The sequence below is a fragment of the Sesamum indicum genome, linkage group LG3, assembly GCF_026168435.1.
Source record: "Sesamum indicum cultivar Baizhima isolate 11 linkage group LG3, ASM2616843v1, whole genome shotgun sequence".
Taxonomy (NCBI): Eukaryota; Viridiplantae; Streptophyta; class Magnoliopsida; order Lamiales; family Pedaliaceae; genus Sesamum; species Sesamum indicum.
The window spans coordinates 14,621,784-14,637,833 of record NC_142659.1 but is presented as its reverse complement, the minus strand read 5'-3'; the positions used below and the strand labels follow the sequence as shown (position 1 = coordinate 14,637,833).

General features: G+C 32.6%; 1 protein-coding gene across 1 annotated transcript; it reads left to right on the top strand.

Moving 5' to 3' along the window:
- Window positions 1-11,772: 11,772 nt before the first annotated feature.
- Window positions 11,773-16,050, top strand: BAS1 (Cytochrome P450 superfamily protein). The gene is made up of 5 exons (XM_011073952.3): window positions 11,773-12,243; window positions 12,806-13,029; window positions 13,354-13,598; window positions 13,668-14,061; window positions 15,197-16,050. The coding sequence occupies exons 1-5, from the start codon at window positions 11,967-11,969 to the stop codon at window positions 15,620-15,622; spliced, it is 1,566 nt and encodes a 521-aa protein (XP_011072254.1). The 5' UTR covers window positions 11,773-11,966; the 3' UTR covers window positions 15,623-16,050.

Genomic DNA, 16,050 nt, shown 5'->3' with positions numbered 1-16,050 from the left:
ACAAAACATTGGTTTAGCTCACGGCCTCCCCCAACCCCCCTAAAATATTCAAATTTTATTATTTTTATTTTATTTTCCCAATATTAACTAATTATTTATTGCAAAAAATATATATATTTACTTGTGACAACATGCCGCAAAAGTTGTTATCACTGGTCGGTAGTAACAGACAAATCCAATCCTGCTCCCACTTTTCTTCTCCTCTTCTCTTTTTATTATTCAATTAATACATCAATATAATTAAAAATAATAACAATACATCAGTATGACTAATAACAATAACAAATTTTGTAATAACTTAACAACTCACATAAAATACATAAAATAAAATAGATACCCACACGTCTAATAAAATTCGAATCAAAAACCTCAAATTTATTCATAAAATCGCACCTAAAGTGTTTATAAGAATATTTGAAAAAAAAATGGTTCTTGGACTGTCGAAAATAATGGGGGGGGGGGGGGGTTGCTTTTTGGTGTTATCTTGTTGTTGCTTCACACGAAACATTTGTGGGCTGCTTTATTACTTTACCAACATTACCTTTAGGCCTTTGCCTAATCACACACACTTGTTCATCATCACACACTACTAATTATTTAATTTGAGCCACTTAATTTTTAGGGCTCGAGATAAATTTTATGTTTTTAGTTAATTAAGTTGCATGATTGATGTTAATTAATTGTGGATGTGCATGCATCCTCACACTAATTACTGCTCAATTAATTTAATTTTAGAAAAAAAGGACATCAAACTCATGTCTCTAGGTGCTTAACCTTTTCTTTTTTCCTTTTTTTTAAAAAAAGAAAAATCCAATGTAAGATTCGAGGAATATTTATTTGTTATGCGTTGCATATTTAAGTGCGTGTGTTTTTTTTTTTTAAAATGTCTGGATATATAGGAGAATACTGAGATTTAATTAGCTTGAGATGATACGGGTACTAGAAGAAAATTTATTATTGCCTATAGTTTCATTGGTTATGAACTAAAATCATGGTAAAGTACCTGTTGTTAATTATGATTAAATAAAAATAGATGCAAAAATTTAACTTGTCCATTATGGAAATTATTTTTGCCATAACTCTTAGCCGTAATAAGTATTTTAGTCACACTCGAAAAAACAACGGCCAATTACGTTTACGTGGTCGTGGTTAATGATTATAATAATGTCATTTTCAAATTCAATTAAAAAATATATATATTTTTAAAAATACATCGATATTTCTAAATCAACCAACATACAATTGTTACAATATTCAATACGCAATACGTCAATAACTCTAAATCAATCAATAAAATAAAAAATTAAAAAAACAACAACATAACTAGTATTAAAAGTAGACTAAATGCCTACATACATAAAATTCGAACTCATAAAACTCTTATTGTGAGATATCAATTTCACCGCTCAAACAAAGAATTATTGGTGAGTTAAGACAGTTTTTTTAAAAACCCAAAAAAGATTTGACATATATTAATATCTTTGAGAAAGATGTGTGGATGAAAATAAATAATGGAAGGATGATTGAGTGTGAGAAATAGTTGGATTTTCTGGCGCTTGGTTGCAGTATCACATCCCATCCATCCACTATACACTTCAATATGTGTGTGGAGACATGAGAAACAATACTCATTCTGTGCTTTCACAAATATGAATTGATTCAGTTATCCATCACGTCTCCACCTATTACTATCACTGCGCATATATATATATATATATATATATGTGATAAATCAAACATATTCAATATTATATAAGGGTGGTTTGGTCATAATAAAGATTTATTTAGCATACAATAAATTGGTAATAAGTTTGCATTCAATTTTTTTTGCTAATATCAGCAAATTTGATGAATTTTGACTAATGTAGGAATTTATTTGATAGACGAAAACAAATGTCAGAAATATTGATTGTAGTTTTTCAAACTACAAGGGGTCTATGTATAATTATACAAAGTCTCAAGGGAAAGCAGTTTAATTATCCATGTATCTTACTATCAGTTGATAAGATCATAGTGTCAAAAAGAGAGTTTGAATTGAGTTATAAGTTTATGCGACTCCACTATAAATAGAGAACCCGCAAACTTAAGTTACACATAAGTTGTTGCATTATATGAGTCACATAGAAAATATAAAGGATCATACATCTCAAAATACCATTAGTTATCTAGTGAAAAATTACCAAATAAGTCCAATATTTTGAATGTGGACACACAAAAAGACACTAATTGCCTTACCTAAACGGACGAATAATTATTGGAACAAAAAAAATGGTTAGATCCATTCATCGACGTTTAATATGTATGTAGTAGTCATATTCATTCGTCACATACAACATACCCGTAAGAAAGTCCCTTCGTAATACAAGCTATATAACAACACCCCCATATTTTTTGTAAAATTATAGCTATACCCTTGAAGGGTGCTGGTATAATATTTTTTAAGGGGTGCTTGTGTAAACTGTGTTTAAATAGGGGTGTAATTGGGGATTATAATTATAATTTCAAGGGTTGTAGCTCTAATTTTGTAAAAATAGGAGGTATTTATGTATTTTAATATAATTTCAGGGGTATGAATGTAATATATCCAATAAAAAAAGGGAAAAAACAACATAGCCACTGGTGCCTAGAGGTAGAGTGGTGCAAGCTGTTCTCTGAGGAAGAAGAAACAAAAAACTGATATGCAATTCTAACAACTTTTGCCTTTGAATCCATCCCCTGCAAGTCATTTCACTCAATAATAGGCAGAGAGTAGCCAAATTAACATCACATTCTCACTCATATTATTAGGGATATATGGATGAAGAAGAGCATAATTATTCTCTAAAATATCTATGTCAGTTGACAAACATTAAAGCCCTTATCACTCATTATATGCCACTACATTCTGCCCGCGTGTATAATTTAAATTTTTATTTAATTATAAAGAAAAAAAATAAAATAAGTAACTCATCATATGTAATTTATATTTTTTTGTGTTTTAAAAAACTTTGGCGATACATTCTTCGAGGGTATTTTGGTCAACATACATTTTGTCAACTATATGTAGTCATTTTGACCCCCTCAAACTTAATAAATTGTATAAATTTATCTTTCTAGGGCTGAAAAGACAATTAATTATTTAAAGGATAATTACAAAGGGCTCTCCTCAAGTTTTTTGTAATTACATATACCCTCTTATTGTTTGAACAATTGCAAATACCTCCTAAAATTAACGACCGTTTTACAAAAAACCCCTTATAATAGATTGCCACGAGAAAATATTTATAATTTTTTAAATAATAATAAAAAAAATATTTATAATTATAACAAATTTTATGAAAATCAATCTACAATCTACTCATAAAAGTGTCAAAGGGGTGATGATGAATTTTGCAAGAAGTAGTGGTGAATGAGTGTGGGATTGAATGGTTTTATGTGATGTAGAATTGGCAAAGGGGTATTGATTTCCATATGTGGGCAATTCATAAGAATCTATCATTACAAGGGCACAAACATCATGTTAGGAAACTTAGGAAGGTGATTATGATGTCAATTGAGAGCTTTCCTAGTTTGTGTAAGACATCAAGTTATGGAGGAATTGTTTGACATATATCTCATCTTATATGCATCTATCAATGACACAAAACAAAAGTCAGATTCAAATAATTAGGTTGAGGTTGATGCAAATTTCAAAGTACCTGTTCCAATGCGATATGGAACTCTACTCATAATAATTAATATGGTCTATAAAAATTGTTCGATTAAAAGATAAAATGTAATTATCCGAATCAATGTCACATGTTTTTGTTTTTTAGAGCAGTGGGGTGTGTTTGAAATATAATAATTTTAAAGAAAAAACTTATAAACAAAATCATATATTTGAAGAATAAAATTTATAAGCTCGTATATTTTATAAAATTTAAATGTTATTTTAAAAATTAGTCCTTTTGTATATATAGAGAGAGATGTGGACAAGATAGGGGAAATTACTTTACATGATTGGATGTTGCAGCTAGCAAAAGATGATGAGATAAAGGCCACAGCCCACAGTGATCACTTTTTTGGAAATTTACTCTTTTTTTTATATATAAAGAAAAAAAAAAAAAAAGAAATGTGGTTAGCTAGATTCTTTTATGTTGGAAAATGAACTGATTTTCAGTTGCAGCTTATTGGCAATATGTGGATCATTGCAGCTTATTTATAAAGTTATGTACTCTATTCGGTTTTATTGATGCAAGAAGTATTGCTTCCATGAATTGTTGATGGGTATATTTATAATAGGGCTACGATACTAGACCTGTTCCAGTAAAAAAAAGTGGTTAGAATCGAAGTTATTTGAGCTTTTATGTACTTGATAAGTAATTTATAAGTACTTTTATTAGCGACTTACAATATTTGAATCATATTTCGACGATGAAAATAACTAGAGTCAAGAACGCTCAATCCAGTTCATGTCCTTTTATTCGAGTCCTTTTGATCTGGCACATGTTCGATCAAACTTCTAATATATATGAACTTAATGTAACCAATCAATCTGTCTCAAATTCTACAGTTCATGAGAAATTGTACATGGCAAGTTTATAAACATCCGACTTCTGTGTCCCGTGTACGAGTTTGATACCCAAATATTTCCTACAACCTCCAATATTTTCCATTTACAATCAATCTAACTTAGGTTTAAGAGAATTATAATTGGAGTCTTCTCGATGTGATTCTAACGATTTTTTGCGTTGTATAATAAAAACATATATATATATATATATATATTAAAAACAGGGGGGGGGGGGGGGGGAATAGGAGGAAGTTGTTGGAGGGTAAGAATAAGAAAAAAGAGGATGATGGTGTGGCATGACGTGGCTGCCACCCAAAGTTAGTCCATCACATACATAATTGGAAAATTGATATCTAACATACATACACTAACAACAATTACTCAATGCCAAAATCCTTATCATAAAAACAGCACATAACTGCAAACTTTTTGTGCATATGTATCACCACCTCTACCCATCCTCATCAATATATATATATATATAGGAATAATTATATTTGTACTCCTAAATTATAATTTATTTATTTAAATTATTCATATTTTTTTGAATAATTAAACCTACATCCCTCAGAATCGTTAACACCATTTACACAAATCATTCATACACCCACCCATGAAAAACGTCAACATTGCTTATAAATTTTTAATTTAAAAATATGCAATTCAAATATATTTTTATTTCTTGCGCAAAAAATCAATAAAATATTCTCATTCTATTAAAAATATTGAAAATTGAAAATGAAAATAAATACAAAACCAAACGACGTAACATCTCGTGAATATAAATACTATTATTTTTTTTTTTTTCAAACTATGTGACAAATTTTATCAACAACTCATGCATGGGCCCAAATATAAAATAAAATAAAATTCATCTATTGAAATATATATATATATATTTAATTAGAGGGTGTTGAATAAAATGTTAGGCGTTTAACACCTACCTTTATACTTAATTTGTGCTAATTATTTAACTAAATATTGTTATAAACCTAATCTCATACTTGAGATGGATGTTCTAACTTAAGCGCGTTTTATTAATATTTTTTTAATTTTACAAGTGATCCACCAATATACAATAAAGTCTGATAATTATTATAAATATATAACTTTGGTTTAAGATAATTGGAATTTGTTGAAGATCTATCTCATCAATTTATTAAATATTTGAATTTTTATCCAAATTATTATTCCCGAAAACTAAATTTTGTAAAAAAATAAACCACAAGGGTAATAAGAAATGCTAGAAAAATTGAATTTCTTTTTATTGGATCAAACACGATAAAGTATTTAGAATTTATTTTTTATTTATTTATTCAAACAACTTCATGAAAATAATAGTAATAGGAATACAGCTAACTCAACTCCCAAAAGACTATAAAATCCCTTAAAAGGCAAAAAATTACTCAACGGAGACAAAGATCCTATTCGGGTTGGGTCGAACACCGATCTAACTTGACTCAGGACCCAGAACCAGGGCATTTGAACCTATAAATACATCTGACCACCTCATTATTGGTTCGTCATTTTATTACTTTCGCACTAATTTTATAAGCTTTTCGATCTCACGAACTCTCTAATTAACTTAAATATAGGAGGACATTTGCTGGGAATAATCCATCGAGCTTAACGAACTTCTTTCTTCTCAAACACCAAAACACCTGATCTGGACTATTCGATGGACGACTTAGATCTCTTGCTGGGATTAAATAATATATATATATATATATATATGTATATGTATGTATTTTTGGGAGTGGCAGCCTCCTTTCACTTTCATTCCGGTCTGATGGGACCAAAGGAAAGCCAGTTATGTAGTTCCCAATATTTTTAAATCTGGAACCCAACTCTGCAACTAATGATGCAATAAAGTCCAATTCCCAAGTTACGCGTGAAATTTGACATAATTATAAATAACTTATTATTATTTAAAAAATTATAAAAAACTCCCTGAATTTAACATTAATTGAGCATCGAGCCTATTCCGTTAATTAGTTTTTCATCCAATTTTTATAACACATTAATTAAAATATTCTTTTGGATTATGAATTATGGTTCTATATATATTTATTTTATTTTTGAATTGGAATTATAATGCCTTAAGAATTATTTATTTACGCACGCTCAATTTTTTTTATATTAAAAAAATAAGGATAAAGTAGTAATTTATAAGTTGTCGTAAAAGGAATACATAATTATTTTTTATTTTGAGGGATACTTTTAATTTTAGAAACAACGAGCAGTATTGTTAATTATATCAAATTTTAAAGAAGGTAGTTGTAATTTACTATATGTACACATTAAAAAAAAATAAAAGTTAATTCGACTGCCCACCAAAATAAAAAGTAAAAAAAATGAAAAAAGGAGAACAAATGTAACGGATTGGTCAGTTTGATAGCAGAGAGGAACAGTAGGGGAAAAGAGGACAAAGAATGAAGCAAAATTTCCGGGAATTTAATTATTTTTTTTTAAAAATATTTTTGTTCAGAAAAAAAAAAAAGAAAAAAAGAAAAACAGGCACATGGCACAGACACATCGAAAGGGTCCCTTAGCAGACAAAGTCTTTAGATGGGCGTACCTATTGTTGCATGAAGATAGTGTTTCTGATTTGTGAAGTTTTGGGAGTACAAATGGAGCTATGGGATAGGGATCACTCATCTCTCACTCCCTCAGACTCGTCCTTGTAGTGCTCTCTTCATCAGGCCCTCCCCTGCCCCCCTTCTCGTTTCAATTACAATCATATTATGAATTTCCATATAAATAATTATATTGATTGTTATAAATATATGCCGCACAGATGGAATTTAAATTCGTGATCTTATATCTATGGGATATTAGTTGTGGCGATTGGAATAGTTCTTATTGTCTCTAGATTCGATTATTTGATGGGTTGAAATATGAGTTTCAAAATTTATAATAGTATTAAATGTACTGCGATGATTCGGTGTATATTATGGGATTTGTTAGTTTTGATGATTTTTTTGAGGTGATTGTGGTTGTCGGGGTTGCGGTATACAAGGATGATTGAAGGCAATAAGCAGGTGGTTGAAGAAAAGCCACACGGTATTGAAAGTTATAAAATTATCGATTCATCCTCACCGAAGAATTTGTAGGCACATATACAGAGTTGAAGAATAGACCGAGCAGTAATTTCACTCTTATCGTTGTAAAGAAATATTTTGATTTTTTTTAAAAAAATTAAGATGGCGTTTGAATGCACTTATTATAAGCTTTTCGAAAGACTTATAAGCTCCTTTAAGGGAAAAAAAAAACAGAGTTCTCAATTTATTTTTAGGGATATTACATCACACGCTATAATCTATGGTCTATTTATACAAATCATTTGTATCTTTTAAAAAATTATACTTACACCTATCAGAAACGTCAACATCATACATAAACCACCCATACTTTTAAAAAATTTACGTACACCCTAAAAAATATCAACATAATTACACAAACTACACTTATTTTTCAGTTATCAGGGGTGGTTTCTATAATAACGCAAAAAAAAAATGAATAATTTGTGTAAACAGACTATATATCAAGAAGTACAAACTCCTTTAACCCTGATTATATCAGTTACAAAATCGTCAATCCTCACATCTTGTAAGCTGTGTAAATTCATTATATTTTGAAAATAAAATCTAATATTTTACAAAATATTTAAAATAAATTTAGACATGAATGGACGTGTTTGTTTGGTTATGTGATTAAGAATAAAACAAGAGGGGACAAAGTATGAGTAGAAAAATAGTAAAGAGGTAAGTAGGAGCAATAAAAGTTAAAAGTATATAAATGACAAATAGCAAAGTGATGGACCTAACACAAGGATTTTGTGTGAATAAAAGTGTGCAACCCCTTACCTACTTAACCTTAACTTTTAAATACATGTGTAACACAGACAACAGACATATTATTATATTTTTTCACAAAAAAGGGCAAAACATCTGATATCCAGTTTTCTAACACTGCTGCTCTCTCTATCTTCTTGGAAAAGGAGGCACCAAATTTCTGGAAACCACCACAATTTGCACAACCCATGTTCACAACACATCATCAACAAAAGTTGAAGTCTTGATCACAACCACGTTCTCTCCTGAAGTTTGTACTATTTACGTATCGGTATACTTGATGTCTGAAAGTTCAGTGAAACGTTAGTCATCAGGATCTTTTTAATATGAAATTTTTAGAGGGGTGTTTTTGTAATTTCAAGAAAAGAGGATATGTGCGGCAAGTATTACGCTTACAACATTCTGATACTTTTGAAATTACTGAAATCTCCTTAGAAATTTGATGGGATGTCAAATAAGGGTCTTTTTCTAAAAGAAATTTGGAGGAGTGTTTCTGTCATTTCAAAAAGACGAGACGTATATTTGGAAATTCGATGGAACGTTACATCAGGATCTTTTCAATACGAAATTTAGAGGGGGTGTTTTTGTAATTTTGAGAAAAAGGAGAAAATGTACGGCCAGTAATTACGCTTGTAACATTCTCCTTTTGTAATTACCAAAAATCTCCTTTAAATTTGCATCACCTTATTCGATGTTTAGAAATTTGATGAGACGTAAAATAAGAATTTATTTTATACGAAACTCAAAAGAGTGTTTGTGTGACTTCAAAAAGACAAGACGCATAATTAGTGATTAATATATACTAACTCGGGAAACTTATAGTTTTAGTAATTGAAAAAAAGAGAAGGGGGTGGGGGGTGGCATGGATTGAGGTGCAAATGGCCCCATGATGTTTTGGTAGTATTAAGACAAGATTAAGGGAAGTGCCCTAGCATGGGGCACCCACGGTTTGGGACAACCAAGGCACATCTCCCCGCTAACACAGCAAAAAGGAGCAATAAAATAGACAGCCTTGTTCCCATGTGCATCAATTTAAGAGCATCCTTCCAAAACACAACTCCTCCAATGCCTCCTCCTCCTACTCTTCCTCTTCTCAATTTCTCATTTCTTTCTACCTTGTAATAACATAACATCCTCAACCACTATACCAACGCTCCAATAGACACACTTCCCCCCAACACCCCTGTTTCCCCCTCTCTGCCCCCCTACCTCATCCATCCACCCTCCCTCCTTCATCTAACCCAACCCTCTCAAAAATAATTTAACATTCGTCAACATTCTGATCGTTGAATTTTAATTTAAACAACACAACAAAAATAATAATAATAACAAAAAATGAGCAAACAACGTAACAATCTTTCTTAACGTGATCGTAAAAGTTCTTTCTCGTTGTGAAACGTTCTATTTGAACTTTTGGACGAGGGGATAAGAATTAGCAACAAATATTTTGAGTAAATTACACAATCATCCTTTTCTTTTGAGTAAATTAAAAGATAGAAAAGCATAACAACCTTTTCCAAATATGATCACCGAAGTTCCTCTATCGTTATGAAACGTTTGACTTGAACTAATCGACGAGGGGACAAGATTTGCATTTTGAGTAAATTACATAATTGCCCATTTCTTATTTTTTTTGAGTGAATTAAAAACGAACGACCAGCACAACAACCTTTTTCTTAACATGATCACGCGAAGTTCCCCTATCGTCGTGAAAAGCTTGATTGAAATTGATGGACGAGGGATTGGACAAGATTCAATGACAAATATTTTGCATAAATTACATAATTGCCCCCATCTTTTTCCTCTCGGAGTAAATTGAAAGACAAAAAGCGAGCGACCAACATAACAAATTCTTTTTTAACATGATTACACAATTCCCTATCGTCGCAAAACATTCAATTTGAACTGAAAGACAAGGACGGCGACAAAACTCAACGACAAATAATTTGAGTAAATTACATAACTGCCCATATTTTTGTGATAAATAAACAGATAAGTAACGAACGACCAACATAACAATTTTTCTCACATTTAATCGTAAAAGTCCCTTATCGCTGTGAAACGTTCCAGAGGGGGGGACAAGATTCAAAATTGAGGGAAAAGCAATGGAACAGCTAGGGAGTTGAAGTAGTGGGGGCAAATGAATTAGGTTGGAGATCATAATCTGGGAGTGACATTAATGGAAAAAGACTGGGAATATAGCAATGAATTTTGAAAGTGAATCAGCTTGGGCGCATTAGGCACTGTTTTGAGACGGATAATTATTTCCGTCATTCTCTCAAACGTCGCGGGGGAGAGACCCCTAATAAAAACTAGGGTCAAACATGCATGTGCCTAGTATTATTTTCCCACAATCATACACTCCCAAAAAAATCACAAGATATAAAAAAGATTGTATGATCTTTCATGCTTCTTCTTCAAGAAGATCATACGAGCAACCCCTTAGTAAAATATTAGAGTATGCGCTGATATTGCAAATTATTTAATACTAATTTTTGTATTAAATTAATCGAACCTAATTGTCATTACGTAATCCTGTCTATTATTTTTATTAATTTTTAAATAATTGGGAGAGTTGAAATCTGTGTGTGAGTCGATTACAATTCGTACTATATGACAAAATTAATTTTTTTAGAAAAGAATTAAAGAGAAAAACAGGGCTGGTTTTGAGGGATATGTAAATAACTAAATTAATATTAAGGGAAATTGATGGAAATTTGTGATTTTAGTAGGGGCGGCAACTTTAATATTGTACGAATTTATGTTGATAATTTGTCATGTACTTTTAATAAAAATGATTCAGGATCTGCTGACATAGCAGAAAAAATACACACAATTAAGTTGGTCGCATGCACTTTTTCTGATCGTTTTAGCAAATTTTGATCATTTTAGTCCTCGAAAAAATTGGTAAAATAAATTTGTTAGAGAACTAAAAAATTGCAAATTTTCCTAAAAAGAGGGTGGGGGAAAAATTAGCAAAGTGACTGACATAATTAATTAAGAGAAGAAGAAAAAAATGAAATATCATTTTCCAACTAATTATAGTATTGGACATATACATTGATAGTAAGGCAGGGGGTATCTATTTGGTAGAAAATTAAAGGCTTTTTTCAGGTTGGCCAAAGTGTTGTTTCTGGACACATGACATGATCAGAGGCAATGCCCACTGCCTATATTAATGTGTGTCTCATAAATGAAATTCTCATTTATGATACACTGTTCTTCAATTTCCCCATTTCTTTTTTCTTTTTCAATCTAATTTTTTTTTTTAAAAAAAAAAAAGGAATTGACAAGGGCATTCTTGTCTTTTTATAAAAAAGAACTAATTAGGACAACCTCACTTTTTAAACTCTTTTGCTCTCTCAACTAGTTGACCTTAAATTTTCATGAGGTTGCTTCTTGCTTCTCTCTCTCTCTGCCTGTTCAGCCCATCTTCATCCTGTTGTCCTACACAACAGACAAGAAACCTCTACTTTCTCTTCTCTGTATAAAAACAAACACAATCCACCCAGCCACCCCAAAACAATATTCTCTTCACCCCCACCCCCCCCCCAACCCCTCCAAGAACCGCAGAATTAAGCATGGAAGACTACTTCCATTGGTTTTGGGTTCTTCTGATCTCGTACATCTTGCTGATTTTTATGCTGAAAGTCGTGCTTCACCTGTGGTGGACGCCGAGGAGAATTCAACTCCACTTCATGAAACAAGGGATTAAAGGGCCTAAGTATCAGCTCTTCCTCGGCAACTTGAAGGAACTGGCAACCTTAAACCTCAGGGCTTCAGCTCAACCTATGCCTCTCTCCCACAACATACTTCCCAGAGTCCTCTCTTTCTACCATCATTGGAAGAAAATATACGGTATTCTTTTTCTTTTCAATTTTCTCTGGGGTTTGCAAAGATTCCAATTTGTACTTTTGTAGCTACAACTTTTGCGACATATATACATTACTACTCAGCTCAAGAAAGTTGGTGTGAGAGAGAGAGAGAGGGGGGGAGAGATCACTGTGTGTAGTGTGTGTGTGTAGGGTCTACACTATCCACTGGCTCAGGAATAAAATGATACAACTCTCACCTTTTTCCTCCTCCTTCTGCTTCCTCTTTTGGTAAACAAACATCATGGTTTTAATTAATCTTTACAATTAGGTGATGTATATATACATAAACCCTAAAGCTCTACATGCAATTTTCAATTTCTTAGTTATCTAATTATAGTGCAATGGGGTTAGGGAGTCGGGAACGAACTGGGTTTGAACTCAGTACTCTTTTTTTTTTTTATTAAGAAAGGAGAGTGATGACAATTCAATGGCAATTTCTTGTTATTACAACCTATTTCTTCACAACAGTTTCTTGGTTCATTTTGAGAGAAAATTGATGATGATGATGATGTTGTTATTACATTATAAATGAATGATTGGTGCAGGTTCGACGTTTCTTGTATGGTTTGGGGCGACGGGTCGGCTCACAGTTTCTGATCCAGCGCTGATTAGGGAAATCTTCATCTTGAAATCAGAGCTGTTTGAGAAAAATGAGTCGCCCCCACTTGTGAGGAAAATTGAAGGTGATGGTTTGTTGAGTCTCAAAGGAGAAAAGTGGGCTCACCATAGAAAGATTATTCAACCTACTTTCCATACCGAAAATCTCAAGGTAAAATTCATTTAAATCATTTCTTTTTTTATTTTTTTTATTTAGATATATGACATCCAAATTTCACCTTTTTATTTAATTTTTAATTTTTTTTTTCATATATATTCCCAAAATTCACGTACCAATTTATTTATATATATAAACGAGCAATCATTATGCTTCTAAACACGCATACACTCAGAAAAGAAAGAAAAAGACAAGATTGAACTGAAATTCAATGAAGTTGCGTAATTGTGCACTATATTAATTAATTTGAGTAAAAGTTTTAATTAAAAATAAAAGGTGGTGGTGAGGCAGCTAATTAAGTGTGGCATGTGGGTGTAGTTAATGATACCGATGATGGGGAAAAGCATGGAAGAAGCAGTGTGGAAATGGAGTGAAGAGATGTCAAATGCAGGGAAGGTGGAGATTGAGGTGTCGGAGTGGTTCCAAAATCTGGTGGAAGATGTCATCACAAGAGCCACTTTCGGAAGCAGCTATGAAGATGGCAAACTCATTTTCCAACTCCAATCTCAGCAAATGCTCCACGCCACCGAAGCTTATCAGAAAGTTTTCATTCCTGGCTATAGGTAATAATTCTTGATTTTTGAAAATTATCAATTAACAATAATAATATTGTTTTGTTATATACTATACAGGTTCTTGCCCACTAAAAAGAATAGAATATCTTGGAGATTGGAAAAAGAAATTCGGAAATCGTTGGTGAAGCTCATCGATCGAAGGCGGAAAAATTCGGGATGTCAGGTTGTGTCAGACGAATGTCCTAACGATTTATTGGAACTCATGATCAAGGCCAGTCTCAAAGACAGCGCCCATGAATCGTCGCCACTCGCCATTACGGCCAACGACGTCGTTGAGGAGTGCAAGACCATCTTCTTCGCCGGCAAGCACACCACCTCCAACCTCCTCACCTGGACCACCGTCCTCCTCGCCATGCATCCCCAGTGGCAGGAACAGGCACGTGAGGAGGTCCTTCGGGTTTGTGGAGCACGTGACACCCCTTCTAAAGATGATCTTGCAAAGCTCAAAACGGTATGTTTATTACATCTCTATAAAGCTAAACTCCTCTCTCTCTCTCTCTCTCTCTCTTCGTTTTTATATTTTCTTTCTTTCATTTCTCTGGTCCCCCTCCTTCATATTACATCCACCACTCCTCATTTATACTCTATTTACACAAATCACTTATATTTCTTTTAAAAATTATATATAAAAAATATTAATATTATTTACAAAAATCACCATTAATTTTTGAAAAATTGCACGTACATCCCCCAAAAATATACACAGCAGTACACAAACCACCAATTTTTTTTTGTTATCATAGAGTGGTTCCTATAATTACGCAAAAACATAAATAAAATATAACTCGAAAAATTTAAATGTAATAATTTCTTGAATTAATAAAAAAAGAAATATCTGCCTTGATAATTGTTCCAAATAAATAAATAAATAATTTAACAAAAAAGAAAAAAGCAACACTTGAGCATGTGTTAGATGCGCAAAAAAGGGGTCTCTTATCTTCTGGATAGGAGTTTCATGGTATAGGTGGCATTTAATTTAAATCATATCAATGTACATTCGCAAAAATATCAATCCTTAGAATGTCTACCACTTCCTATTAATACTTCCTTTTTTAAAAAACAAAAAAAAAATACATCATTAATAATTCTTTAAATTTCGTAAAATTGCGTGTTCTCGATTCATGCAACATAAATTAATAGTGTATCTCGTATTGTATTGTATAATGCACTTTGTCTGTATAAAATATTATTTAACCATACAGGTGTTGTGCATTTTTATACTTGTACCTTATGTATGTATATCAAATACAACAGTACGTGATGTAATTATATTTTTCGTAATAAAAAAAAATTTGTGGGTTCGTTTAGAATTATCTAGTGTCTGGGTCTAAAATGTGCAAATAATTATCATGTGTACTTGCATTTTAGAGAAATTAATAAAAAAATACAAGTAATTATTGATTGGTATAAATATGAGCAATTATTGAAGCTAAAAAAAATATATATGTATAGGTAGTGATTATTATTGGGGTGAGGTCAACTTATACCAAAACATTAAAATAGCAAGAGTCTGAACTCCATTCAATTATTTATTTATTTTTATTTATTGTTGTTAACAAATTATGTTTTGTCCAACCCATATGCAGCTGGGAATGATTCTGAACGAATCACTGAGACTGTACCCACCTGCAGTAGCAATAATCAGACGGGCCAAGACGGATATGCAGTTGGGTGGGCTCCACATTCCTCGCGGGACCGAGCTTCTTATCCCCATCCTCGCCGTCCATCACGATCCCGCTCTGTGGTGCCACGACGCACACGAGTTTAACCCAGCGAGATTCGCCAAAGGCGTGGCTCACGCCGCCAAACACCCTATGGCCTTCATGCCCTTCGGCTTGGGCGCGCGCCGCTGCATCGGCCAAAATCTAGCCGTTTTGCAAGCCAGATTAGCCATAGCCATGCTTCTCCAGCGCTTCTCTTTCGAGCTGGCGCCGACTTACCAGCACGCGCCGTCGGTCCTAATGCTCCTACACCCTCAGCACGGCGCGCCCATTGTCTTCAGGAAATTGTAGGATTTGTGAGTGCGGAGTCGCTGGTGGTACATTAGACAAAGTCGTGAATGCGTTTCTGATCCGGTCCCGTGTTGAATTCGCGTAATATTTTTCTTGTTCTTGTCCTCTGACATGTACACGTTCCACTTTAGGGGGGTTTTTAGAGTTCTAACATCCTTGTGTTTTTCCTAACTTAGGTTGTCTAAAAATGTTTGATAGGATTTGTGTCTAACCCTTTACGTGTTAGCCTATTTAGTTCAAATATTTTCTCCAATTCGCCACGAAAATTTCTGGGGCGAATACTGCTACGTCAATCGAGTTGAAATTTGGTCCGATTTTAAATTTCTAGTAAAGTGACCAAAAAAAAATTATGTATCTTCTCGCACCTCTTGTGTTCAAATATGTAAATTCTTGATTTACGCTTGTATACATCATGGTTTTGGTAATTA

What these genes read in the sequence shown, in the direction of transcription:
- BAS1 (XM_011073952.3), top strand. Translation starts at nt 11,967, where the DNA reads ATGGAAGACTACTTCCATTGGTTTTGGGTTCTTCTGATCTCGTACATC. An exon ending in TCCATACCGAAAATCTCAAG is followed by an intron (nt 13,030 to 13,353) that starts GTAAAATTCATT and finishes ATGTGGGTGTAG; the next exon opens with TTAATGATACCGATGATGGG. An exon ending in ATCTTGCAAAGCTCAAAACG is followed by an intron (nt 14,062 to 15,196) that starts GTATGTTTATTA and finishes ACCCATATGCAG; the next exon opens with CTGGGAATGATTCTGAACGA.